The following is a 27480-nucleotide window of genomic DNA, read 5'->3' as shown; positions in this document are numbered from 1 at the left end:
CCCCCCACCCCCACCCCCACACCCCTCACCCCCACCCCCACACCCCCCTCTCTCCCCCCTCTCGCCCACCCCCCCCAACACGCCCCCCTCCCCTATGCTGCCCCCCTCCCCCGACCGCGCGGCTCTCCAAGATTGGATTCCTGGCTCCCTCAGCTGGTATGTGTGCGAGCCAGGCGTGTCTCTTGCACTGTTATGTAATGCAGACAATCATCCTATTGCCCTCTTTCTCTCTCGCCCCCCCCCACCATCCCTTCTCCTGTGCCCCATCTGTTAGGTGCTGCTGGGCTGTGTGGACGGGACAGTCAAGACGTTCTGCACAGAGCGAGGAGAGTTCACAGAGTCCCACAAGTGTTCGGGGGGAGAAGGGCCCTTTCGGGGACTGGCTGTGTATGACAGGTGAGGGCGTGGATTGGAGAAATGGGGAGGTGGCTTTCGCTGTGAATAAGGTGTCACTCTTGGCTGTGAACAAATTCGTGTCCTCCATCGCTATTCAGAGGAGGCCAACACTTGTGTGAGATTAATAATCTAAAAACATGACAATCTCTTCTGGGGTAGAAAGGACCTGTATTAAGAAGGACAGATTGGGGGGGGACTATCAGGGGGCATTTGTGAGATGTCAGGTGGGATTTAAGCTCGTATGGTGGGGGTAGTTGGGACCCAGGGAGATCATCAGGAAATAGATCAGTCTGATGCTGGTAAAGTTGGGAAAAGGAGGAAGTCAAAACGGGGCAGGCAGGAATAAAGTAGAGAATGATGCAGGACTGACAAGTTAAACTGCATTTATTTCAATGCAAGAGTCCTAACAGGTGACGCAGATCCACGCACAGCATGGTTCGGAGTACGGGACTGGGTTATCATCGCAATTACAGAGACATGGCTCAGGGATGGGCAGGACTGACACAAATGCTCCAGGAAGGATAGAAAGGGAGGCAAGAGAGGAGGGGGAATGGCGTCTTTGATCAGGGATAGGATTAGAGCTGTGCTGAGGGAGGATATTCCCGGAAATACATCCAGGCAAGTTAATTGGGTGGAACTGAGAAATAAGAAAGGGATGATCACCTTATTGGGATTGTATTATAGACCCCCCGCCAATAGTCAGAGGGAAATTGAGAATCAAATTTGTAAGATTTCAGTCATCTGTAAGAATAATAGGGTGGTTATGGTAGGGGAGTTTAACTTTCCAAACATAGATTGGGACTGCCATAGTGTTAAGGGTTTAGATGGAGAGGAATTTCCTAAGTGTGTCCAAGACAATTTTCTGATTCAGTATGTGGATGTACCTACTAGAGAAGATGCAAAACTTGACCTCCTCTTGGGAAATAAGGCAGGGCAGGTGACTGAGGTGTCAGTGGGGGAGCACTTTGGGGCCAGTGACCATAATTCTATTCGTTTTAAAATAGTGATGGAAAAGGATAGACCAGATCTAAAAGTTGGAAGTTCTCTGAAGGAGAAAGGCCAATTTTGACGGTATTAGGCAAAAACTTTTGAAAGCTGATTGGAGGGAGATGTTCACAGGTAAAGGGACGGCTGGGAAATGGGAAGCCTTCAGAGATGAGACAACAAGAATCCAGAGAAAGTATATTCCTGTTAGGGTGAAAGGGAAGGCTGGTAGGTATAGGGAATGCTGGATGACTAAAGAAATTGAGGGTTTGGTTAAGAAAAAGAAGGAAGCATATGTCAGGTACAGACAGGATAGAGCGAGTGAATCCTTAGAATCCTTAAAGGCAGTAGGAGTATACTGAAGAGGGAAATCAGGAGGGCAAAACGGGGACATGAGATAGCTTTGGCAAATAGAATTAAGGAGATCAAGGTTTGTGTAAATGCCACCCTAGCTCACTAACCATGTTATCTTACATTAAAAAAAAGTCTCGGAACTGACATTCAGACAATCCCACCTACGGATTCCTGACAGCCCATAAAGTGACAGGCACGCTCAGACAACAACTCACCAGGACAGAAGACCCTATCCCCTTCATGTGCAGGACTAACGTATTTTACAGGATTCCAAGCAAACACTGTATGAAACACGATAAAGGACAAACAGGTAACTAGCAATCTGCATCCACAAACCCCAACTAGCCACGAAATGCCATGACCAGCTGTACCTATTAGCCATACACACTGGTGACAAGGACCACAAATTTGAGTGGGATAACTCAATGATCATAGGACAAGCTAAGCTTAGGACAGCCAGATAATTTCTAGAAACATAGCACTCATCCACGGACTCCATCAAAAAGCACATTGATGTAGACCAGCCAAAATACCGGCCACTGCAACCAGCAACTGGAAGTAGCAGAAATGGAACCAAATAAATTCTGGAAGAGACTGTACAGCAGTGCTTCACGGGAGGCTCCAAAACTCTGAAGATGTCACCTAGACTAGGGACAAAACTTCTGCAAATCAACTTCCCAGCTTGGCAAACACATCTACAACCACGACGGCGTTAAGGAGAATCCAAAGGGTTTTTATAAATACATTTAAGGACAAAAGGGTAACTAGAGAGAGAATAGGGCCCCTCGAAGATCATCAAGGAGCCGCAGGGGACAGGGGAGTCACTTAACGAGTATTTTGCATCAGTGTTTACTGTGGAGAACGACGTGGAAGGTATACAGTGTGGGGAAATAGATGGTGACATGTCCGCATTTCAGAAGTGCTGGATGTCTTAAAAACAAGACACATAAAGGTGAATAAATTCCCAGGACCTGATCAGGTGTACCCGAGAACTCTGTGGGAAGCTAGAGAAGTGATTGCTGGGCCTCTTGCTGAGATATTTGTATCATTGATAGTCACAGGTGAGGTGCTGGAAGACTGGAGGTTGGCAACCGTGGTGCCACTGTTTAAGAAGGGTGGTAAGGACAAGCCAGGGAACTATAGACCGGTGAGCCTGACCTCCGTGGTGGGCAAGTTGTTGGAGGGAATCCTGAGGGACAGGATGGACATGTATTTGGGAAGGCAAGGACTTAGTTAGTCAGCATAGCTTTGTGCGTGGGAAATCATGTCCCACAAAGTTGATTTGAGTTTTTTGAAGAAATAACCTAGAAGATTGATGAGGGCAGAGCAGTAGATGTGATCTATATGGACTTCAGTAAGGCGTTCGACAAGGTTCCCCATGGGAGACTGGTTAGCTAGGTTAGATCTCACAGAATACAGGAAGAACTAGCCATTTGGGTACAGAACTGGCTCAAAGGTAGAAGAGAGAGGGTGGTGGTGGAGGGTTGTTTTTCAGACTGGAGGCCTGTGACCAGTGGAGTGCCACAAGGATCGGTGCTGGGCCCTCTACTTTTTGTCGTTTTATATAAATGGTTTTAAACAAGAATTCTGTGTTCCCTCTCCAGGCCCCCTCAGCATGTCCATCTGTCAGGCTCCCTCAGGAACTTATCCAAGAGTCGTACAGTACGGGAACAGACCCTTCACCCCTACTCCCCCATACTGGCCACATTTCCCAAACTAACCTCATTCCCACTTGCCTGTGTTTGACCCTCTAAACCGTTCCAATTTGTCTCCCCTTCCAAATTGGTTTGAAGTGTTCTAACTGTACCTGCACCTACGGCTGGGAGCTCATTCTACACATGAACCCCCCTCTGTGTGAAAAGGCTGACCCTCACGTCCCTTTATAAATCCTTCTCCTCTCACCTGAAAAATGTGCCCCCTACTTTTGAACTCCCCCCTCCCAAGGGAAAGGACCTCAGCTATTCACATTATCTAAACCCCTCATGGTTTTATAAACCTCCGCAAGGTCACCCCTCGACTGCTACACTCTAGGTCAAGGAAGTCCCAGCCTCTCCCGAAACTCCAAGCCGGTGTGTTCTGCTTTGGTCATCTCTCTGTTTCCTCAAGGATCAAGTATTCTCCATAAAACATCCCCTTCACCCTCTCTGAACTGCTTCCAACGCAGCGTCTATCTCCTCAGATGTACACAGTACACTTAGCAATTCTATCGGGCTAGCCACATGAGCACAGCAGCTACAAGAGCAAGGCAGAGGCTGGGAATCCTGCAGTGAGTAACTTCCCTCCTGGCTCGTCCCCCCCGAAGCCTGTCTCACCATCGACGAGGCGCGAGTCAGGAGGGTGAGGGAACACTCCCCACTTGTCCCTGAATGGGGGGGCAGCTCCTACAACACTCGAGAAGCTCGACCCCATCCAGGGACAGAGCAGCCCCCGCTCGTTTGGAGGGCACCCACTCCCTCCACCAGCAGCGCTGTGTACCATCGACAGCTCGCACACGGACTCTGAGGTGCACACACAAAGACACACACACACAAAGGCACGCTCTCCACACAGACACCCCACCCCACACACAGACACACACGCCCCTCCCCCCACACAGACACACACACCCCCCACACACGGACACACACGCCCCTCCCCCCACACACAGACACACACGCCCCTCCCCCCCACACACACAGACACACACGCCCCTCCCCCACACACACAGACACACACGCCCCCCACACAGACTCTCCCACACAAAGACACACCCGCCCCACACAGACACACACTCTCCCCCCTACAAAGACACACACGTCTCCCTCACAAATACACATGCCCCCCCACAAAGACACACACTCGCCCTTCCCCCCCCCACAAAGATACTCGTTTCCCCTCCCCCACAGACACAATTCACCCCCCCCACAAAGACACACACTCGCCCCCACAAAGACACATGCGCCCCCCCCCACAAAGACACGCGCCACCCCCCCCCCCCCCCACAAAGACACCCTCTCGCGTGTGGTCTCACTCGCTCTCTTTCTTTCTCTTGCGTGCCCGCACTGAGGCCTGCACACACACTCCCTCAGCAGAGGGACTGTGTATTAAGGGGGTACAATCTGGGGCTTTGAGTTTGAGTGAGGAGGGGAGCGAAGTTCTGCAGTTCAAGTGAGATACCAGTTATCCTCTGTCTTCCCACCCACAGCTCCCTCGTCACCTGTACTGAGTCTGGCCTTCTCAAGGTGTGGAACGAGGATTCAGCCGATCAGGTAAGAGGCATTCCCCATCTCGGCCTGGTGAGCTGGGCCAGGGCCTTGGATCCGATAGCTCACGGCAGTATTACATGAACCATAATTCTACTTGTTTTAAAATAGTGATGGAAAAGGATAGACCAGATCTCAAAATTGAAGTTCTAAGTTGGAGAAAGGCCGATTTTGACGGTATTAGGCAAGAACTTTGGAAAACTGATTGGAGGCAGGTAAAGGGACGGCTGGAAAATGGGAAGCCTTCAGAAATGAGATAACAAGAATCCAGAGAAAGTATATTCCTGTCAGGGTGAAAGGGAAGGTTGGTAGGTATAGGGAATGCTGGATGACTAAAGAAATTGAGGGTTTGGTTAAGAAAAAGAAGGAAGCATATGTCAGGTATAGACAGGATAGAGCGAGTGAATCCTTAGAAGAGTATAAAGGCAGTAGGAGTATACTGAAGAGGGAAATCAGGAGGGCAAAACGGGGACATGAGATAGCTTTGGCAAATAGAATCGAGGAGAATCCAAAGGGTTTTTACAAATATATTAAGGACAAAAGGGTAACTAGGGAGAGAATAGGGCCCCTCGAAGATCAGCAAGGCGGCCTTTGTGTGGAGCTTAAACATGTGTTGCTGGAAAAGCGCAGCAGGTCAGGCAGCTTCCAAGGAGCAGGAGAATCGACATTTCGGGCATAAGCCCTTCTTCAGGAATGAGGAAAGTGTGCCCAGCAGGCTAAGATAAAAGGTAGGGAGGAGGGACTTGGGGGAGGGGTGTTGGAGATGCGATAGGTGGAAGGAGGTTAAGGTGAGGGTGATAGGCCAGAGTGGGGAGGGGGCGGTGAGGTCAGGAAGAAGATTGCAGGTTAGGAAGGCAGTGCTGAGTCTGGGTGTTGGGACTGAGAAAAAGTGGGGGGAGGGGAAATGAAGCTGGAGAACTAGGGAGAGAATAGGGCCCCTCAAAGATCAGCAAGGCGGCCTTTGTGTGGAGCCACAGAAAATGGGGGAGATACTAAATGAATATTTTGCATCAGTATTTACTGTGGAAAAGGAGATGGAAGATATAGACTGTAGGGAAATAGATGGTGACATCTTGCAAAATATCCAGATTACAGAGGAGGAAGTGCTGGATGTCTTGAAACAGTTAAAGGTGGATAAATCCCCAGGACCTGATCTAGTGTATCCGAGAACTCTGTGGGAAGCCAGAGAAGTAATTGCTGGGCCTCTTGCTGAGATATTTGTACCATCGATAGTCACATGTGAGGGGCCGGAAGACTGGAGGTTGGCAAACGTGGTGCCACTGTTTAAGAAGGGCAGTAAAGGCAAGCCAGGGAACTATAGACCGGTGAGCCTGACCTCGGTGGTGGGCAAGTTGTTGGAGGGAATCCTGAGGGACAGGATGTACATGTATTTGGAAAGGCAAGGACTGATTCGGGATAGTCAACATGGCTTTGTGCGTGGGAAATCATGTCTCACAAACTTGATTGAGTTTTTTGAAGAAGTAACAAAGATGATTGATGAGGGCAGAGCAGTAGATGTGATCTATATGGACTTCAGTAAGGCGTTCGACAAGGTTCCCCGTGGGAGACTGATTAGCAAGGTTAGATCTCATAGAATACAGGGAGAACTAGCCATTTGGATACAGAACTGGCTCAAAGGTAGAAGACAGAGGGTGGTGGTGGAGGGTGGTTTTTCAGGCTGGAGGCCTGTGACCAGTGGAGTGCCACAAGGATCGGTGCTGGGCCCTCTACTTTTTGTCATTTATATAAATGGTTTGGATGTGAGCATAACTGTACGTTAGTAAGTTTGCAGATGACACCAAAATTGGAGGTGTAGTGGACAGCGAGGAGGGTTACCTCAGATTATAACAGGATCTGGACCAGATGGGCCAATGGGCTGAGAAGTGGCAGATGGAGTTTAATTCTGATAAATGCGAGATGCTGCATTTTGGGAAAGCAAATCTTAGCAGGACTTATCCACTTAATGGTAAGGTCCTAGGGAGTGTTGCTGAACAAAGCGACCTTGGAGTGCAGGTTCATAGCTCCTTGAAAGTGGAGTCGCAGGTAATAGGATAGTGAAGAAGGTGATTGGTATGCTTTCCTTTATTGGTCAGAGTATTGAGTACAGGAGGTGGGAGGTCATGTTGCGGCTGTACAGGACATTGGTTAGGCCACTGTTGGAATATTGTGTGCAATTCTGGTCTCCTTCCTATTGGAAAGATGTTGTGAAACTTGAAAGGGTTCAGGAAAGATTTACAAGGATGTTGCCAGAGTTGGAGGATCTGAGCTACAGGGAGAGGCTGAACAGGCTGGGGTGTTTTCCTTGGAACTTCGGAGGCTGAGGGGTGACCTTATAGAGGTTTATAAAATTGAGGGGCACGGATAGGATAAATAGACAAAGTCTTTTCCCTGGGGTGGGGGAGTCCAGAACCAGAGGAGAAAGATATAAAAGAGACCTAAGGGGCAATTTTTTCACAGAGGGTGGTGCGGGTATGGAATGAGCTGCCAGAGGAAGTGGTGGAGGCTGGTACAATTGCAACATTTAAGAGGCTTTTGGATGGGGACATGAATAGGAAGGGTTTGGAGGGATATGGGCCGGGTGCTGGCTGGTGGGACTGGATTGGTTTGGGATATCTGGTCAGCATGGACGGGTTGGACCGAAGGGTCTGTTTCCGTGCTGTACGTCTCTATGACTATGACGGTTCTCTCTGTTCAGATACAAGTGGGCCGTGGGGTGTGTCGAATGCGTCAGAATCCTGGGAGGCCAGAGCGAGTGGCGACTGGAGGGAAGGAGAACGAGCTGAAAGTGTGGGACCTGCAGAGGCTGCAGGAGCCTGTGTTCAAGGCCAAGAACGTAAGCTGAATGGACAGGGAAACCGTGATATCCTCTCCCCCCTCGATAGCTAGTCCCAGTCCCAGTCCCAGCATCAGTCCAACTCTCACCCTGGGCACCCACTGTCTCCCATCCCCATTCCCTCGCAGTTTCTCCAGCTCTCAGCAAATGTCAGGCTAAACTTGGCCTGAGGGAGCTCAAGGTGGGTAAGGACCCCACAACTGCTAGGTGTTTAGTCATATATTTCCCCCTTTCTCTCTCTCTCCCACATATGCATTTTCTTTCTTTCTCTCTCTCTCTCTCACATTCCATCGCATTTTCTCTTTCTTCACTTCCCCCCCCCCCCCCCCCCACCTCCCCAATTTCTTGCTTTCCCTCATGCCGTGCCTCCTCCCTCCTTCTCTCTCTCCCTCCCCTCCCTCTCTCTCGCATCCCTATCTCTCCCATCCCTTTCTCTCTCTCGTCCTCTGCTTTGCACTATCCCTCTCGCCGTTTATCTCATGCCCCCTCCCTGTCTCTCTCTCTCTCTCTTTTCCCCCCCCCACCCAGTGTCTTGCTTGCGCTCCCCCATAACTCTTGCTCCCACGTCTCCCTCCCTCACAGCCCAACTTGTTCCCCTGTCCATCTCCCGGCCTCCCCTCCTCCCATCCATCTATCTATATCTCTCATGCTCTCTTTCTTCCTCCCTCCCACCATCGTCTCTCATTCTCTCTCCCCATCTCTGTCTGTCTCTCTCCTCCCACCCCTCTATCTGGCCCTCCTCCACCTCGCCCCATCCCCATCCGCGTTCTCTCTGTCTCCCCATCTCTGCCTCCCTCTGTGTATCTCCCCCTCTCACTCCATCTCTCTCTCTCGTACCTTTCCTGTCACGCCCGATTCTTTGCTCTAGTGTGAGATCTCTGAATGATCTTTGTGATGGCTTTGCATTGACCTCCTCGCCCTGCTGTGTTGTTTTAAACCGGGCCCGGCCCATCCCCAATCAGGTTTGTCGGGCCCTCTGCAGTCTAGGGACCATTGGCACACCCACAGTGCCGTTGGGAATGACGATTGACAACGTCCTCTCGCTGCGGGAGGGCGAGACCAAAACGGCGTTTCCCACCTTTCACCCTGTCGCCCGTGGTTTCAGTTTCTCGCTCCCGGTGGCGGGATTTCTCACCCTCTGGTCAATATTTGTTTTTGCCGAAGGTGCGGAACGACTGGCTGGATCTGAGGGTCCCCGTCTGGGTGAGAGATATCCAGTTCGTCCCCGACTCAGACAGAATCATCACCTGCACGGGACACAGCCAGGTAGGGCCCAGTCTTCAGTACCCGCTGCTCATTGTGAGGATCGCGGACAGAACCAAGTGTGCTGCACCCCTCCCCCCCGCCCTCCGGGTGTCAGGCAGTAACTGATCAGACCAGACCAGGGTGGTGAGGAAGATGTTTAACACGCTGGCCTTCATTGCTCAGACCACTGAGTGTAGGAGTTGGGATGTCATGTTGCAGTTGTACAAGACATTGAATGTAGCTCGCGGAGCTGGAAGGTTTGTTTTCAGACGTTTCGTCACCATGACAAGGTGACATCACTAGCGAGCGTTTCCAGTGAAACACTGTCCTGCCTCTCTATAGGACGCGGTTTCTTAAGGTGGGTGATGTCACTTCCAGACCTTTTTCTCAAGGGAAGATGGGGTCTAAATTGATGTGTTTATTGATGGAGTTCTGGTTAGAATGCCTTGTCTGTGTCTTTGTTTCATCTGTGTGTGCTGTCCCAAAGCGATGTCCTCCTTTGCCTGTATATATGGGAACAGGTGAGAGTGGGTCATGTCTTTTGGTGGTTAGTTGGTGTTCATCTATGCTGGTGGCAAGGTTTCTGCTTGTTTGACTGCGACGCCATCCGTAAACGCATCGATTTAGATCACATCCCCCCTTCTCTTGGGGAGGGGAAAGAAATAACCGGAACGGACATCACGCACCTTAAAGAACCAAGCCCTATAAAGGGAGAGGTGAGACATACCGTCAGTACCCCATCAGAGACACTCTCACTGACGATGTTACCTCATCATGGTGACGAAACGTCTGAAAATGAACCTTCCAACTCAGCGAGCAAACCTACATCCATGTCGTCAACCCGAGCTACAAATCTTCTCCAAAATCACAATACAGGACATCAGTAAGGTTTCATTTGGAGTACTCTGTCCATTTCTGGTCACCCTGCTGCAAGGATGTTATTAAATTGGAGAGGGGGCAGTGAAGATGGCCCAAGGATGTCACTGAGATTGGAGGGTTCGAGTAGGAAGGAAAGGCCGGGGCCTTTTTCACTGCAGGTGGTTGAGGAGGTTTATAAAGTCACGAGGGGGCGTGGATAAAGTGAAGAGCAAAGGGTCTTTTCCCTGGTGTGAGGGGGAGTCCAAAGCTAAAGGGCATGTACTAAAGTTGAGAGGTGAACCCGTCGGGGGTGGGTTAACACATGGAAAGAGCCTCCAGAGGAGGTGGTGCACACGGGTCCTGTTAACCCTTTAAAAGCGATTTGGACGGGTATACAGATAGGAAATGTTTGGAGCGATACGAGCCACGTACAGACACATCGGGCTAGTTACGTTGGGGAAATATTGTCAGCATGGACGGTTTGGAACAAAAGGTCTGTTGTCGTCCTGTATAACCCTGTGACTGTATGACCTGTCCCCACCCGTACTGTACCCCAGTGTTATACAGTGACAGACCTGTCCCCACCCGTACTGTACCCCAGTGTTATACAGTGACAGACCTGTCCCCACCCGTACTGTACCCCAGTGTTATACAGTGACAGACCTGTCCCCACCAGTACTGTACCCCAGTGTTACAGTGACAGACCTGTCCCCACCAGTACTGTACCCCAGTGTTATACAGGGACAGACCTGTCCCCACCAGTACTGTACCCCAGTGTTATACAGGGACAGACCTGTCCCCACCAGTACTGTACCCCAGTGTTATACAGAGACAGACCTGTCCCCACCAGTACTGTACCCCAGTGTTATACAGGGACAGACCTGTCCCCACCAGTACTGTACCCCAGTGTTATACAGGGACAGACCTGTCCCCACCAGTACTGTACCCCAGTGTTATACAGAGACAGACTTGTCCCTACCCGTACTGTACCCCAGTGTTATACAGAGACAGACTTGTCCCTACCCATTACTGTATCCCAGTGTTACACATTGACAGTCCTGTCCCCAACTGTACAGTACCCCAGCGTGCGACAGTGACAGCCCTGTGCCCAGCTGTGTGGTAACCATGTTGGATGTGTTTGTGTTAGTGATGTCCCTGTGCCCACAGGTACGTGTCTATGACCCCAGCTCTCCGCAGCGCAGGCCTGTTCTGGAGATGAAGTACGATGAATACCCATTAACCGCCATGTCCTTGACACCTGATGGCAAGTGAGTGTAGAGGGAGCTTTACTCTATCTAACCCCGTGCTATCCCTGTCCTGGGGAGTGTTTGATGGGGGGACAGCGTAGAGGGAGCTTTACTCTGTATCTAACCCCGTGCTATCCCTGTCCTGGGGAGTGTTTGATGGGGGGACAGCGTAGAGGGAGCTTTACTCTGTATCTAACCCCGTGCTGTCCCTGTCCTGGGGGGTATTTGATGGGGGGGACAGTGTAGAGGGAGCTTTACTCTGTATCTAACCCCGTGCTGTCCCTGTCCTAGGGGGTATTTGATGGGGGGGACAGTGTAGAGGGAGCTTTACTCTGTATCTAACCCCGTGCTGTCCCTGTCCTGAGAAGTGTTTGATGGGGGGTCAGTGTAGAGGGAGCTTTACTCTGTATCTAACCCCGTGCTGTCCCTGTCCTGAGAAGTGTTTGATGGGGGGTCAGTGTAGAGGGAGCTTTACTCTGTATCTAACCCCGTGCTGTCCCTGTCCTGAGAAGTGTTTGATGGGGGGTCAGTGTAGAGGGAGCTTTACTCTGTATCTAACCCCGTGCTGTCCCTGTCCTGAGAAGTGTTTGATGGGGGGTCAGTGTAGAGGGAGCTTTACTCTGTATCTAACCCCGTGCTATCCCTGTCCATGGGAGTGTTACACTGTTAGCCTGTCGTTAATTGTTCTACCAGCAGTGAGTGCCATGCAGTGACATTTCCAATGTCAGGGGCCCAGCCGCGCTCTCGTGCACAACAAGATCCCAGAGTGGGCCCCCGTGCGGGGATTGTAACCTTGCTGTCGGTTGTGAGGGTAGGTTCCTGGTGCAAGGATGGAAATGTGTCGCTCCCACTGGGCCAGGCCGAGATTCCCGCTCCGTCCCGTTCAGTTGCGAGTCTGCTGACACCGCCTGCTCCCGCTCCCGTCCGGAGATGCTCTGCTCAGGCGGAGGTGAGGCTCCCTCGAGAGAGAGAGAGAGAGGGCGTGCAATGGAGCGAGATTGGTGGGGTCGCCATGGCGACAGGGTTCGGATAGGACAGGATGGAGTGGGCCGCAGCCGCGTCTCTGACAGTGCCCTTTTCCTCCTGCAGTTCAGTCGTCGTGGGCAACACGCACGGACAGGTGGCTGTCCTGGATATCCGGAAAGGTGAGCGGCTGCCTCTCCCGTTCCCCATTCCCGGCCAATTCCTGGTGGGTTTGAATCTCGGATTGGGAACCGACCAGGGGGCGCGGTTCCTCGTGTAATATCGCCAACAGGCTCATTGTCAGAACAGGAGAAGGCCATTCGGCCTCCATTAGACAGGAACGCAAAGGCCATTCAGCCCCACTGGTGCCTGCTAGACAGGGACAGGAGAAAAGCCAAATCAGCTCCCATCTCTTCTGTCACACAGAAACAGGAGGACATCATACCTCTGGACTCTCATAGAACCTGTCTACATGAACATTTATATCAGTGATTTAGACGTGAGCATAAAAGGTATGGTTAGTAAGTTTGCAGATGACACCAAAATTGGAGGTGTGGTGGACAGCGAAGAGGGTTACCTCAGATTACAACAGGATCTGGACCAGATGGGCCAAGGAGTGGCAGATGGAGTTTAATTCAGATAAATGCGAGGTGCTGCATTTTGGGAAAGCAAATCTTAGCAGGACTTATACACTTAATGGTAAGGTCTTGGGAGTGTTGCTGAGCAAAGAGACCTTGGAGTGCAGGTTCATAGCTCCTTGAAAGTGGAGTTGCAGGTAATAGGATAGTGAAGAAGGCGTTTGGTATGCTTTCCTTTATTGGTCAGAGCATTGAGTACAGGAGTTGGGAGGTCATGTTGCAGCTGTACAGGACATTGGTTAGGCCACTGTTGGAATATTGCGTGCAATTCTGGTCTCCTTCCTATCGGAAGGATGTTGTGAAACTTGAAAGGGTTCAGAAAAGATTGACATGGATGTTGCCAGAGTTGGAGGGTTTGAGCTACAGGAGAGGCTGAACAGGCTGGGGCTGTTTTCCCTGGAGTGTCGGAGGCTGAGGGGTGACCTTATAGATGTTATGATAGGGTAAATAGACAAAGTATTTTCCCTGGGGTTGGGGAGTTCAAAACTAGAGGCCATAGGTTTAGGGTGAGAGGGGGAAGATATAAAAGAGACCTCGGGGGCAACTTTTTCACCCAGAGGGTGGTGTGTGTATGGAATGAGCTGCCAGAGGAAGTGGTGGAGGCTGGTACAATGACCAATGTAAGAGGCATCTGGATGGGGACATGGATAGGAAGGGTTTGGAGGGATATGGGCCGGCTGCTGGCAAAGTGAGGATATCTGGTTAGCATGGGCGAGTTGGACCGAAGGGTCTGTTTCCCTGCTGAACCCTGTCTTTGATTCTAACAGAGCAGGGGACAGTAAGCTGTCCAAAAGGTTCTTGTGCTAAACCTGGAAGGCATGGAGACACTCTCCATTTCCCACCGCCCTCCAGGGGGAGAGAGTTGGGAAGGCTAACAGGTCAGCACTGTGTTGGGGAATTGGGAATAGTCGGAGATGCCGAGGGGGTTGATAAATGGTAGTGGTTCCAGCGCGATCAGCCGGGCAGAGCCTGGGAAGTTGGAAGAGAGTGATTGTAGGGGGAGGGGGTGGCTTGGGGCGTGGTTGTGTCTGACGGGCCTTCACTGAGCGTCCTGTCTGTTGTCACCCGCAGGGAGGCTGCTGAAGTGCCTGAAAGGCCAGGCCGGGAGTATCCGCGGTATCCAAACCCACTGCAGCCTGCCCTTGGTGGCCTCCTGTGGGCTGGATCGCTTCCTGCGGATACATGACCTGGGCAGCAAGGAGCTGCTGCACAAGGTGAGGGGGCCCGCTTGCAGCCCGTTCACACACCCCCATCACCTCCCCCACCCCCGCTTGGAGCCCGTTCTCACACACCCCCACTCCCACCCCCGCTCGGAGCCTGTTCACACCCCCCATCGCCCGCTCACACCCCCCCATCACCCCCCACTCCCATCCCCCACCCCCACTCGGAGCCCGTTCACACACCCCCATCACACCCCCCCCCCAACCCCCACCCCCACTCGGAGCCCGTTCACACACCCCCACTCCCATCCCCCACCCCCGCTCGCAGCCCGTTCACACACCCCCACTCCCATCCCCCACCCCCGCTCGCAGCCCGTTCACACACACCCCCACCCCCGCTCGGAGCCTGTTCACACACCCCTCCCCCACCCCCGCTCGCAGCCCGTTCACACACCCCCACTCCCATCCCCCCACCCCCGCTCGCAGCCCGTTCACACACACACACACACACACACACACACACCCCCGCTCGGAGCCCGTTCACACACACCCCCACCCCCACCCCCCGCTCGGAGCCCATTCACACCCCCCCACCCCCGCTCGGAGCCCATTCACACCCCCCCACCCCCGCTCGGAGCCCATTCACACACCCCACCCCCGCTCGGAGCCCATTCACACCCCCCCACCCCCGCTCGGAGCCCATTCACACACCCCACCCCCGCTCGGAGCCCATTCACACACCCCACCCCCGCTCGGAGCCCATTCACACATCCCACCCCCGTTCGGAGCCCATTCACACACCCCCGCCCCCGGCCTGACCCCATCCCTGCCCTGACCCCGCCCATTTTTCTGCCCTGCCCACGACCCTGCCCCCATCCCTGACCCCGCCCATTTTTCTGCCCATGCCCACGACCCCGCCCCCATCCCTGACCCCGCCCTAACGCCATCAATACACGCCCAACCTGCTCTGACTGCGACCCTGTACCCCCAACTCTGCTCTGACCCTCGTCACCACCCCTGCTCAGAGCACATCCACTACCCCCCACCCCTGCTATGACCCCGCCCCCATCGCCGCTCTGACCCCATCCACGCACCTCCCGCGCCCCCCGAACCTGTCCATGCCCCTCTGACCCCATCCGCCGCTCTGACCCCATCCCTGCCCCTGTGACCCTATCCACGCCCCCCAGCCCCTGCTCTGACCCCCTACCCTTCTCTGCCCCCGCCCCAACCCCGTCTCCCTCCCCTCCACCCCCCCTCCCCCTAGCTGTGACCCTCTCTCTGACTCCCTCCCCGCCCCGCTCTGACCCCGTACGTGCCCCCACCCTCACTGTGACCTCCCAGCATTGACTCCATCCACAGCACCCCAGGCAATTTGCGACGCCCTAACCCATCAGAGATCCCCCACCCACCCTCAAAGAGTAATCCCACACACTGCTCCCATAGTGCCCCTCCACCCGCAGAGAGATCTTGCTGCACCTTTATCTGCTCCCCTCGAGAGATGCTACACCCCTCTCTCACCCCAGAATACTCCAGCAAACCCCTCCCCAGAGAGATTCCACACCCCCCACAAAAGAGCTTTCTCCCACCCCCCCCTCAGAGAGATCACAGTCATGCCCACCGCACCCTTAAGTGAGAGATTCCACCCCCAGGAAGTTGCTTATCCACCCAGAGGTCTGGATGGTGCGCGTGGGGTGGGGGGGGGGGGGGGAGATTAATTAGGTGGAGGACAGGTTTTTGTTTGGGGGGGGCGAAGGACTGGTGTGGGCAGCGGGGAAGGTATTATCAGTTTGTGGCTCTGGGGGTGGTTGTGGGGGGGGGGGGGTGGGTGCGAGTTGTGAGGTGGGTGTCTGCAGCTGGCTGAGGGGTGTCAAACCAATTTGGAGCCCTTTGTTCACCCTGTGCCTTGCTGCCCTTGTCAAGGTCTACCTGAAATCCCGGCTCAACTGTGTCCTGTGGACAAACCAAGACAACTGGGAGGTAAGTGACACACACCGGGGTGGGGTCAGGAGCTGGCTATTAACACTGGACTCCCTCGGCACTGACCCTCCGACAGTGCGGCACTCCCTCAGCACTGACCCTCCGACAGTGCGGCACTCCCTCAGCACTGACCCTCCGACAGTGCGGCACTCCCTCAGCACTGACCCTCCGACAGTGCGGCACTCCCTCAGCACTGACCCTCCGACAGTGCGGCACTCCCTCAGCACTGACCCTCCGACAGTGCGGCACTCCCTCAGCACTGACCCTCCGACAGTGCGGCACTCCCTCAGCACTGACCCTCCGACAGTGCGGCACTCCCTCAGCACTGACCCTCCGACAGTGCGGCACTCCCTCAGCACTGACCCTCCGACAGTGCGGCACTCCCTCAGCACTGACCCGCCGACAGTGCGGCACTCCCTCAGCGCTGACCCTCCGACAGTGCGGCACTCCCTCAGCGCTGACCCTCCGACAGTGCGGCACTCCCTCAGCTCTGACCCTCCGACAGTGCGGCACTCCCTCAGCTCTGACCCTCCGACAGTGCAGCAGTGCCGCACTACTGACCCTCCAACAGTGCGGCACTCCCTCAGCACTGACCCTCCGACAGTGCGGCACTCCCTCAGCACTGACCCTCCGACAGTGCGGCACTCCCTCAGCACTGACCCTCCGACAGTGCGGCACTCCCTCAGCACTGACCCTCCGACAGTGCGGCACTCCCTCAGCACTGACCCTCCGACAGTGCGGCACTCCCTCAGCACTGACCCTCCGACAGTGCGGCACTCCCTCAGCACTGACCCTCCGACAGTGCGGCACTCCCTCAGCACTGACCCTCCGACAGTGCGGCACTCCCTCAGCACTGACCCTCCGACAGTGCGGCACTCCCTCAGCACTGACCCTCCGACAGTGCGGCACTCCCTCAGCACTGACCCTCCGACAGTGCGGCACTCCCTCAGCACTGACCCTCCGACAGTGCGGCACTCCCTCAGCACTGACCCTCCGACAGTGCGGCACTCCCTCAGCACTGACCCTCCGACAGTGCGGCACTCCCTCAGCACTGACCCTCCGACAGTGCGGCACTCCCTCAGCACTGACCCTCCGACAGTGCGGCACTCCCTCAGCACTGACCCTCCGACAGTGCAGCAGTGCCGCACTACTGACCCTCCGACAGTGCGGCACTCCCTCAGCACTGACCCTCCGACAGTGCGGCACTCCCTCAGCACTGACCCTCCGACAGTGCGGCACTCCCTCAGCACTGACCCTCCGACAGTGCAGCAGTGCCGCACTACTGACCCTCCGACAGTGCGGCACTCCCTCAGCACTGACCCTCCGACAGTGCGGCACTCCCTCAGCACTGACCCTCCGACAGTGCAGCAGTGCCGCACAACTGACCCTCCGACAGTGCGGCACTCCCTCAGCGCTGGCCCTCCGACAGTGCGGCACTCCCTCAGCGCTGGCCCTCCGACAGTGCGGCACTCCCTCAGCGCTGGCCCTCCGACAGTGCGGCACTCCCTCAGCACTGACCCTCCGACAGTGCAGCAGTGCCGCACTACTGACCCTCCGACAGTGCGGCACTCCCTCAGCACTGACCCTCCGACAGTGCGGCACTCCCTCAGCACTGACCCTCCGACAGTGCAGCAGTGCCGCACTACTGACCCTCCGACAGTGCGGCACTCCCTCAGCGCTGACCCTCCGACAGTGCAGCAGTGCCGCACTACTGACCCTCCGACAGTGCGGCACTCCCTCAGCACTGACCCTCCGACAGTGCGGCACTCCCTCAGCACTGACCCTCCGACAGTGCGGCACTCCCTCAGCACTGACCCTCCGACAGTGCAGCAGTGCCGCACTACTGACCCTCCGACAGTGCGGCACTCCCTCAGCACTGACCCTCCGACAGTGCGGCACTCCCTCAGCACTGACCCTCCGACAGTGCGGCACTCCCTCAGCACTGACCCTCCGACAGTGCGGCACTCCCTCAGCACTGACCCTCCGACAGTGCGGCACTCCCTCAGCACTGACCCTCCGACAGTGCAGCAGTGCCGCACTACTGACCCTCCGACAGTGCGGCACTCCCTCAGCACTGACCCTCCGACAGTGCGGCACTCCCTCAGCACTGACCCTCCGACAGTGCGGCACTCCCTCAGCACTGACCCTCCGACAGTGCAGCAGTGCCGCACTACTGACCCTCCGACAGTGCGGCACTCCCTCAGCACTGACCCTCCGACAGTGCGGCACTCCCTCAGCACTGACCCTCCGACAGTGCAGCAGTGCCGCACAACTGACCCTCCGACAGTGCGGCACTCCCTCAGCGCTGGCCCTCCGACAGTGCGGCACTCCCTCAGCGCTGGCCCTCCGACAGTGCGGCACTCCCTCAGCGCTGGCCCTCCGACAGTGCGGCACTCCCTCAGCGCTGGCCCTCCGACAGTGCGGCACTCCCTCAGCACTGACCCTCCGACAGTGCAGCAGTGCCGCACTACTGACCCTCCGACAGTGCGGCACTCCCTCAGCACTGACCCTCCGACAGTGCGGCACTCCCTCAGCACTGACCCTCCGACAGTGCAGCAGTGCCGCACTACTGACCCTCCGACAGTGCGGCACTCCCTCAGCGCTGACCCTCCGACAGTGCAGCAGTGCCGCACTACTGACCCTCCGACAGTGCGGCACTCCCTCAGCACTGACCCTCCGACAGTGCGGCACTCCCTCAGCACTGACCCTCCGACAGTGCGGCACTCCCTCAGCACTGACCCTCCGACAGTGCAGCAGTGCCGCACTACTGACCCTCCGACAGTGCGGCACTCCCTCAGCACTGACCCTCCGACAGTGCGGCACTCCCTCAGCACTGACCCTCCGACAGTGCAGCAGTGCCGCACTACTGACCCTCCGACAGTGCGGCACTCCCTCAGCGCTGGCCCTCCGACAGTGCGGCACTCCCTCAGCGCTGGCCCTCCGACAGTGCGGCACTCCCTCAGCACTGACCCTCCGACAGTGCAGCAGTGCCGCACTACTGACCCTCCGACAGTGCGGCACTCCCTCAGCACTGACCCTCCGACAGTGCGGCACTCCCTCAGCACTGACCCTCCGACAGTGCAGCAGTGCCGCACTACTGACCCTCCGACAGTGCGGCACTCCCTCAGCGCTGGCCCTCCGACAGTGCAGCAGTGCCGCACTACTGACCCTCCGACAGTGCGGCACTCCCTCAGCACTGACCCTCCGACAGTGCGGCACTCCCTCAGCACTGACCCTCCGACAGTGCGGCACTCCCTCAGCACTGACCCTCCGACAGTGCAGCAGTGCCGCACTACTGACCCTCCGACAGTGCGGCACTCCCTCAGCACTGACCCTCCGACAGTGCGGCACTCCCTCAGCACTGACCCTCCGACAGTGCAGCAGTGTCGCACTACTGACCCTCCGACAGTGCGGCACTCCCTCAGCGCTGGCCCTCCGACAGTGCGGCACTCCCTCAGCGCTGGCCCTCCGACAGTGCGGCACTCCCTCAGCACTGACCCTCCGACAGTGCAGCAGTGCCGCACTACTGACCCTCCGACAGTGCGGCACTCCCTCAGCACTGACCCTCCGACAGTGCGGCACTCCCTCAGCACTGACCCTCCGACAGTGCAGCAGTGCCGCACTACTGACCCTCCGACAGTGCGGCACTCCCTCAGCACTGACCCTCCGACAGTGCGGCACTCCCTCAGCACTGACCCTCCGACAGTGCGGCACTCCCTCAGCACTGACCCTCCGACAGTGCAGCAGTGCCGCACTACTGACCCTCCGACAGTGCGGCACTCCCTCAGCACTGACCCTCCGACAGTGCGGCACTCCCTCAGCACTGACCCTCCGACAGTGCAGCAGTGCCGCACTACTGACCCTCCGACAGTGCGGCACTCCCTCAGCGCTGGCCCTCCGACAGTGCGGCACTCCCTCAGCGCTGGCCCTCCGACAGTGCGGCACTCCCTCAGCACTGACCCTCCGACAGTGCAGCAGTGCCGCACTACTGACCCTCCGACAGTGCGGCACTCCCTCAGCACTGACCCTCCGACAGTGCGGCACTCCCTCAGCACTGACCCTCCGACAGTGCAGCAGTGCCGCACTACTGACCCTCCGACAGTGCGGCACTCCCTCAGCGCTGACCCTCCGACAGTGCAGCAGTGCCGCACTACTGACCCTCCGACAGTGCGGCACTCCCTCAGCACTGACCCTCCGACAGTGCGGCACTCCCTCAGCACTGACCCTCCGACAGTGCGGCACTCCCTCAGCACTGACCCTCCGACAGTGCAGCAGTGCCGCACTACTGACCCTCCGACAGTGCGGCACTCCCTCAGCACTGACCCTCCGACAGTGCGGCACTCCCTCAGCACTGACCCTCCGACAGTGCAGCAGTGCCGCACTACTGACCCTCCGACAGTGCGGCACTCCCTCAGCGCTGGCCCTCCGACAGTGCGGCACTCCCTCAGCGCTGGCCCTCCGACAGTGCGGCACTCCCTCAGCACTGACCCTCCGACAGTGCAGCAGTGCCGCACTACTGACCCTCCGACAGTGCGGCACTCCCTCAGCACTGACCCTCCGACAGTGCGGCACTCCCTCAGCACTGACCCTCCGACAGTGCAGCAGTGCCGCACTACTGACCCTCCGACAGTGCGGCACTCCCTCAGCGCTGGCCCTCCGACAGTGCAGCAGTGCCGCACTACTGACCCTCCGACAGTGCGGCACTCCCTCAGCACTGACCCTCCGACAGTGCGGCACTCCCTCAGCACTGACCCTCCGACAGTGCGGCACTCCCTCAGCACTGACCCTCCGACAGTGCAGCAGTGCCGCACTACTGACCCTCCGACAGTGCGGCACTCCCTCAGCACTGACCCTCCGACAGTGCGGCACTCCCTCAGCACTGACCCTCCGACAGTGCAGCAGTGTCGCACTACTGACCCTCCGACAGTGCGGCACTCCCTCAGCGCTGGCCCTCCGACAGTGCGGCACTCCCTCAGCGCTGGCCCTCCGACAGTGCGGCACTCCCTCAGCGCTGGCCCTCCGACAGTGCGGCACTCCCTCAGCACTGACCCTCCGACAGTGCAGCAGTGCCGCACTACTGACCCTCCGACAGTGCGGCACTCCCTCAGCACTGACCCTCCGACAGTGCGGCACTCCCTCAGCACTGACCCTCCGACAGTGCAGCAGTGCCGCACTACTGACCCTCCGACAGTGCGGCACTCCCTCAGCACTGACCCTCCGACAGTGCGGCACTCCCTCAGCACTGACCCTCCGACAGTGCAGCAGTGCCGCACTACTGACCCTCCGACAGTGCGGCACTCCCTCAGCACTGACCCTCCGACAGTGCGGCACTCCCTCAGCACTGACCCTCCGACAGTGCAGCAGTGCCGCACTACTGACCCTCCGACAGTGCGGCACTCCCTCAGCACTGACCCTCCGACAGTGCGGCACTCCCTCAGCACTGACCCTCCGACAGTGCAGCAGTGCCGCACTACTGACCCTCCGACAGTGCGGCACTCCCTCAGCGCTGGCCCTCCGACAGTGCGGCACTCCCTCAGCGCTGGCCCTCCGACAGTGCGGCACTCCCTCAGCACTGACCCTCCGACAGTGCAGCAGTGCCGCACTACTGACCCTCCGACAGTGCGGCACTCCCTCAGCACTGACCCTCCGACAGTGCGGCACTCCCTCAGCACTGACCCTCCGACAGTGCAGCAGTGCCGCACTACTGACCCTCCGACAGTGCGGCACTCCCTCAGCGCTGGCCCTCCGACAGTGCGGCACTCCCTCAGCGCTGGCCCTCCGACAGTGCGGCACTCCCTCAGCGCTGGCCCTCCGACAGTGCGGCACTCCCTCAGCGCTGGCCCTCCGACAGTGCGGCACTCCCTCAGCGCTGGCCCTCCGACAGTGCGGCACTCCCTCAGCGCTGGCCCTCCGACAGTGCGGCACTCCCTCAGCGCTGGCCCTCCGACAGTGCGGCACTCCCTCAGCGCTGGCCCTCCGACAGTGCGGCACTCCCTCAGCGCTGGCCCTCCGACAGTGCAGCAGTGCCGCACTACTGACCCTCCAACAGTGCGGCACTCCCTCAGCGCTGGCCCTCCGACAGTGCGGCACTCCCTCAGCGCTGGCCCTCCGACAGTGCGGCACTCCCTCAGCGCTGACCCTCCGACAGTGCGGCACTCCCTCAGCGCTGACCCTCCGACAGTGCGGCACTCCCTCAGCGCTGACCCTCCGACAGTGCGGCACTCCCTCAGCGCTGACCCTCCGACAGTGCGGCACTCCCTCAGCGCTGACCCTCCGACAGTGCAGCAGTGCCGCACTACTGACCCTCCGACAGTGCGGCACTCCCTCAGCGCTGGCCCTCCGACAGTGCGGCACTCCCTCAGCGCTGGCCCTCCGACAGTGCGGCACTCCCTCAGCGCTGGCCCTCCGACAGTGCGGCACTCCCTCAGCGCTGGCCCTCCGACAGTGCGGCACTCCCTCAGCGCTGGCCCTCCGACAGTGCGGCACTCCCTCAGCGCTGGCCCTCCGACAGTGCGGCAGTGCCGCACTACTGACCCTCCGACAGTGCGGCGCTCCCTCAGCGCTGGCCCTCCGACAGTGCGGCGCTCCCTCAGCGCTGGCCCTCCGACAGTACGGCGCTCCCTCAGCGCTGACCCTCCGACAGTGCGGCGCTCCCTCAGCGCTGGCCCTCCGACAGTGCGGCGCTCCCTCAGCGCTGGCCCTCCGACAGTGCGGCGCTCCCTCAGCGCTGGCCCTCCGACAGTGCGGCGCTCCCTCAGCGCTGGCCCTCCGACAGTGCGGCGCTCCCTCAGCGCTGGCCCTCCGACAGTGCGGCGCTCCCTCAGCGCTGACCCTCCGACAGTGCGGCGCTCCCTCAGCGCTGGCCCTCCGACAGTGCGGCGCTCCCTCAGCGCTGGCCCTCCGACAGTGCGGCGCTCCCTCAGCGCTGGCCCACCGACAGTGCGGCGCTCCCTCAGCGCTGGCCCACCGACAGTGCGGCGCTCCCTCAGCGCTGGCCCTCCGACAGTGCGGCGCTCCCTCAGCGCTGGCCCTCCGACAGTGCGGCGCTCCCTCAGCGCTGGCCCTCCGACAGTGCGGCGCTCCCTCAGCGCTGGCCCTCCGACAGTGCGGCGCTCCCTCAGCGCTGGCCCTCCGACAGTGCGGCGCTCCCTCAGCGCTGGCCCTCCGACAGTGCGGCGCTCCCTCAGCGCTGGCCCTCCGACAGTGCGGCGCTCCCTCAGCGCTGGCCCTCCGACAGTGCGGCGCTCCCTCAGCGCTGGCCCTCCGACAGTGCGGCGCTCCCTCAGCGCTGGCCCTCCGACAGTGCGGCGCTCCCTCAGCGCTGGCCCTCCGACAGTGCGGCGCTCCCTCAGCGCTGGCCCTCCGACAGTGCGGCGCTCCCTCAGCGCTGGCCCTCCGACAGTGCGGCGCTCCCTCAGCGCTGGCCCTCCGACAGTGCGGCGCTCCCTCAGCGCTGGCCCTCCGACAGTGCGGCGCTCCCTCAGCGCTGGCCCTCCGACAGTGCGGCGCTCCCTCAGCGCTGGCCCTCCGACAGTGCGGCGCTCCCTCAGCGCTGGCCCTCCGACAGTGCGGCGCTCCCTCAGCGCTGGCCCTCCGACAGTGCGGCGCTCCCTCAGCGCTGGCCCTCCGACAGTGCGGCGCTCCCTCAGCGCTGGCCCTCCGACAGTGCGGCGCTCCCTCAGCGCTGGCCCTCCGACAGTGCGGCGCTCCCTCAGCGCTGGCCCTCCGACAGTGCGGCGCTCCCTCAGCGCTGGCCCTCCGACAGTGCGGCGCTCCCTCAGCGCTGGCCCTCCGACAGTGCGGCGCTCCCTCAGCGCTGGCCCTCCGACAGTGCGGCGCTCCCTCAGCGCTGGCCCTCCGACAGTGCGGCGCTCCCTCAGCGCTGGCCCTCCGACAGTGCGGCGCTCCCTCAGCGCTGGCCCTCCGACAGTGCGGCGCTCCCTCAGCGCTGGCCCTCCGACAGTGCGGCGCTCCCTCAGCGCTGGCCCTCCGACAGTGCGGCGCTCCCTCAGCGCTGGCCCTCCGACAGTGCGGCGCTCCCTCAGCGCTGGCCCTCCGACAGTGCGGCGCTCCCTCAGCGCTGGCCCTCCGACAGTGCGGCGCTCCCTCAGCGCTGGCCCTCCGACAGTGCGGCGCTCCCTCAGCGCTGGCCCTCCGACAGTGCGGCGCTCCCTCAGCGCTGGCCCTCCGACAGTGCGGCGCTCCCTCAGCGCTGGCCCTCCGACAGTGCGGCGCTCCCTCAGCGCTGGCCCTCCGACAGTGCGGCGCTCCCTCAGCGCTGGCCCTCCGACAGTGCGGCGCTCCCTCAGCGCTGGCCCTCCGACAGTGCGGCGCTCCCTCAGCGCTGGCCCTCCGACAGTGCGGCGCTCCCTCAGCGCTGGCCCTCCGACAGTGCGGCGCTCCCTCAGCGCTGGCCCTCCGACAGTGCGGCGCTCCCTCAGCGCTGGCCCTCCGACAGTGCGGCGCTCCCTCAGCGCTGGCCCTCCGACAGTGCGGCGCTCCCTCAGCGCTGGCCCTCCGACAGTGCGGCGCTCCCTCAGCGCTGGCCCTCCGACAGTGCGGCGCTCCCTCAGCGCTGGCCCTCCGACAGTGCGGCGCTCCCTCAGCGCTGGCCCTCCGACAGTGCGGCGCTCCCTCAGCGCTGGCCCTCCGACAGTGCGGCGCTCCCTCAGCGCTGGCCCTCCGACAGTGCGGCGCTCCCTCAGCGCTGGCCCTCCGACAGTGCGGCGCTCCCTCAGCGCTGGCCCTCCGACAGTGCGGCGCTCCCTCAGCGCTGGCCCTCCGACAGTGCGGCGCTGCTGGCCCTCCGACAGTGCGGCGCTGCTGGCCCTCCGACAGTGCGGCGCTACTGGCCCTCCGACACTGAAGCAGTGCCGCGCTACTGGCCCTCCGACAGTGTGGCGCTCCCTCAGCGCTGGCCCTCCGACACTGAAGCAGTGCCGCGCTACTGGCCCTCCGACAGTGCGGCGCTACTGGCCCTCCGACAGTGCGGCGCTACTGGCCCTCCGACACTGAAGCAGTGCCGCACTACTGGCCCTCCGACAGTGTGGCGCTCCCTCAGCGCTGGCCCTCCGACACTGAAGCAGTGCCGCACTACTGGCCCTCCGACAGTGCGGCGCTGCTGGCCCTCCGACAGTGTGGCGCTGCTGGCCCTCCGACAGTGCGGCGCTACTGGCCCTCCGACACTGAAGCAGTGCCGCGCTACTGGCCCTCCGACAGTGTGGCGCTCCCTCAGCGCTGGCCCTCCGACACTGAAGCAGTGCCGCACTACTGGCCCTCCGACAGTGCGGCGCTACTGGCCCTCCGACAGTGCGGCGCTACTGGCCCTCCGACACTGAAGCAGTGCCGCACTACTGGCCCTCCGACAGTGTGGCGCTCCCTCAGCGCTGGCCCTCCGACACTGAAGCAGTGCCGCACTACTGGCCCTCCGACAGTGCGGCGCTCCCTCAGCGCTGGCCCTCCGACAGTGCGGCGCTCCCTCAGCGCTGGCCCTCCGACAGTGCGGCGCTCCCTCAGCGCTGGCCCTCCGACAGTGCGGCGCTCCCTCAGCGCTGGCCCTCCGACAGTGCGGCGCTCCCTCAGCGCTGGCCCTCCGACAGTGCGGCGCTCCCTCAGCGCTGGCCCTCCGACAGTGCGGCGCTCCCTCAGCGCTGGCCCTCCGACAGTGCGGCGCTCCCTCAGCGCTGGCCCTCCGACAGTGCGGCGCTCCCTCAGCGCTGGCCCTCCGACAGTGCGGCGCTCCCTCAGCGCTGACCCTCCGACAGTGCGGCGCTCCCTCAGCGCTGACCCTCCGACAGTGCAGCACTGTTTTCTGATGTACTGGGCAGTTCAGCTTGAACCTGCATTTCCCCTGAATCTCCCCATTCCCGTTCTGGGAGTGTCACCCTCCCGCTGGGTAGCTGGGTGTGGGATGCTGTTTGAGTCGCTGTTAGAGAACGGACTCAGCTGACAGTTTAAAGCAGAAGACAATTACTGACATTATATTGACTCGGTTTCTGCTGGTAATTGTTTCTAGTGAGAGATACAGTATGAATTCCAAAACCATGCTATTGAAAGACTTGTCCATGTGATGGGACACTTATTTAAAGTCAACTCTGTAGCCCAGTCTACACTGGGTCAGAATTCATGCAGCCCCAGTCTCGAGGGGCTGAGTGGCCACCTCCTGTTAATACTGGCCCCTCTTTGCCTGTGACTGCTTGAATGTGGAATTGTCATTTCCAAGGAGGAGGTTGAGGAAGGCAGCACTGCGGAGGAGGTGAAGGAGGAGTCCGCTGAAGATGAAATCTGGGCCTCAATGGTAACGGTGACTGACTGCTCTGTATCGAAGCGAGCAGCCCCTCTCCAGGATCCAGCCGGGAGGCAGAAAAAGAGGAAGGAAGTGACCCAAGATGCCTAAGGTTCAGCCAGAAGCAACACTGTCCATTCATATCTCTCAGTAAATCAAATTATTGTCTCTCCTTTTGTAATGCTTTGGCTAGAGATTTTCTTTATTATTCCATGGGCTGTACTTCTTCGGCCCAGCGGGCAGCTGGAAGAAACCTTGTTGTGGTTCAAGCATCCCCCTCCCTAGGCCCAGACTGGGTCAGGACATCAGTGAACTCAGTCGGTTTCTCCCTACACCGGACTCGGGCTGATCATGGGACTCCTCGTTCCAGGAGTTTATTGGATTTACACTGGACCTTCTCGCTGGGCAGGATCCAAACTCAGCGCTCCTGAACATCAGCGGGGAATACTACCAGCCACCCTCCCCGTGCACACATACCCTTCCCACGCACGAGCACACCCCCACCCAGGTATGCACATACTACCCTGCGCACCCACTCTCCACATCCACCGCCCGACGCCCCAGCACACGCATCCACACACCACCACCACGCATGCGCAACCTCCACTCCCCAGCGCACGCACCAATCCCGTACACCACCACATATACACACGCGCGCACACCTTTCCCGCATGCGCACACAGCATCCCATGCCCCAGCACATGAACCCCCCCCCCCCCCCCCCAGCAGCACGCACAACGCGCGCGCCCACACACGTGCACCCTCCCATGCCTGCACACCCGTCCCATGCACACGCACTGCCTAATGGCCCAGCACATGCACGTTCCCCATGCGCACACAACAACCACGCGGCAGCACACGCACACAGCTGCACACACGCAATGCCCCAGCACATACGGCCGTGCATGCACCACCCCACGTCCTAGCACATGCACGCCCTATGCATGTGTACCCTCCCTGCGAACGTGCACCCTCCCCTCTAACACGCACCACCCAACGCACATGCACACTCTGCACGCACACGCAGCACTCCATACCCCAGCACATTCACCCGGCACACGCAACCCCCACACCTAAGCGCACGCACAGCTACATGTACATGCATCCCACATCCCAGCACACTACACGCACATGGACCCGCTACATCCACGCGCGCGCGCACTGCCCCGAACATAGACCTGTGTAGTACCGCCCACACACGCACCCTCCCCGCGTGCGCGCACAGCCTCATGCACACGCGATGCCCCACAAACACGTAAACCCTACTTCCCAGTGCACGCACCCACCCCGTGCGTACA

General features: G+C 59.2%; 1 protein-coding gene across 1 annotated transcript in view; it reads left to right on the top strand.

Moving 5' to 3' along the window:
- wdr74 (WD repeat domain 74) overlaps positions 1-26350 on the top strand; it is a 43227-nt gene extending 16877 nt beyond the window's left edge. Inside the window, exons 3-11 of the mRNA XM_060855583.1 lie at positions 275-396; positions 4919-4982; positions 7672-7809; positions 8974-9075; positions 11080-11180; positions 12249-12304; positions 13832-13974; positions 15841-15897; positions 26120-26350. Of these exons, the coding sequence (XP_060711566.1) occupies positions 275-396; positions 4919-4982; positions 7672-7809; positions 8974-9075; positions 11080-11180; positions 12249-12304; positions 13832-13974; positions 15841-15897; positions 26120-26293 (957 nt within the window). The 3' untranslated portion in view covers positions 26294-26350. The remainder of the gene's footprint in view (positions 1-274; positions 397-4918; positions 4983-7671; positions 7810-8973; positions 9076-11079; positions 11181-12248; positions 12305-13831; positions 13975-15840; positions 15898-26119) is intronic.
- Positions 26351-27480: the final 1130 nt, after the last annotated feature.

The sequence above is a fragment of the Hemiscyllium ocellatum genome, chromosome 46 (assembly GCF_020745735.1).
Source record: "Hemiscyllium ocellatum isolate sHemOce1 chromosome 46, sHemOce1.pat.X.cur, whole genome shotgun sequence".
In the NCBI taxonomy this organism is placed as follows: domain Eukaryota; kingdom Metazoa; phylum Chordata; class Chondrichthyes; order Orectolobiformes; family Hemiscylliidae; genus Hemiscyllium; species Hemiscyllium ocellatum.
This window is presented reverse-complemented; position numbering and strand designations above follow the sequence as displayed.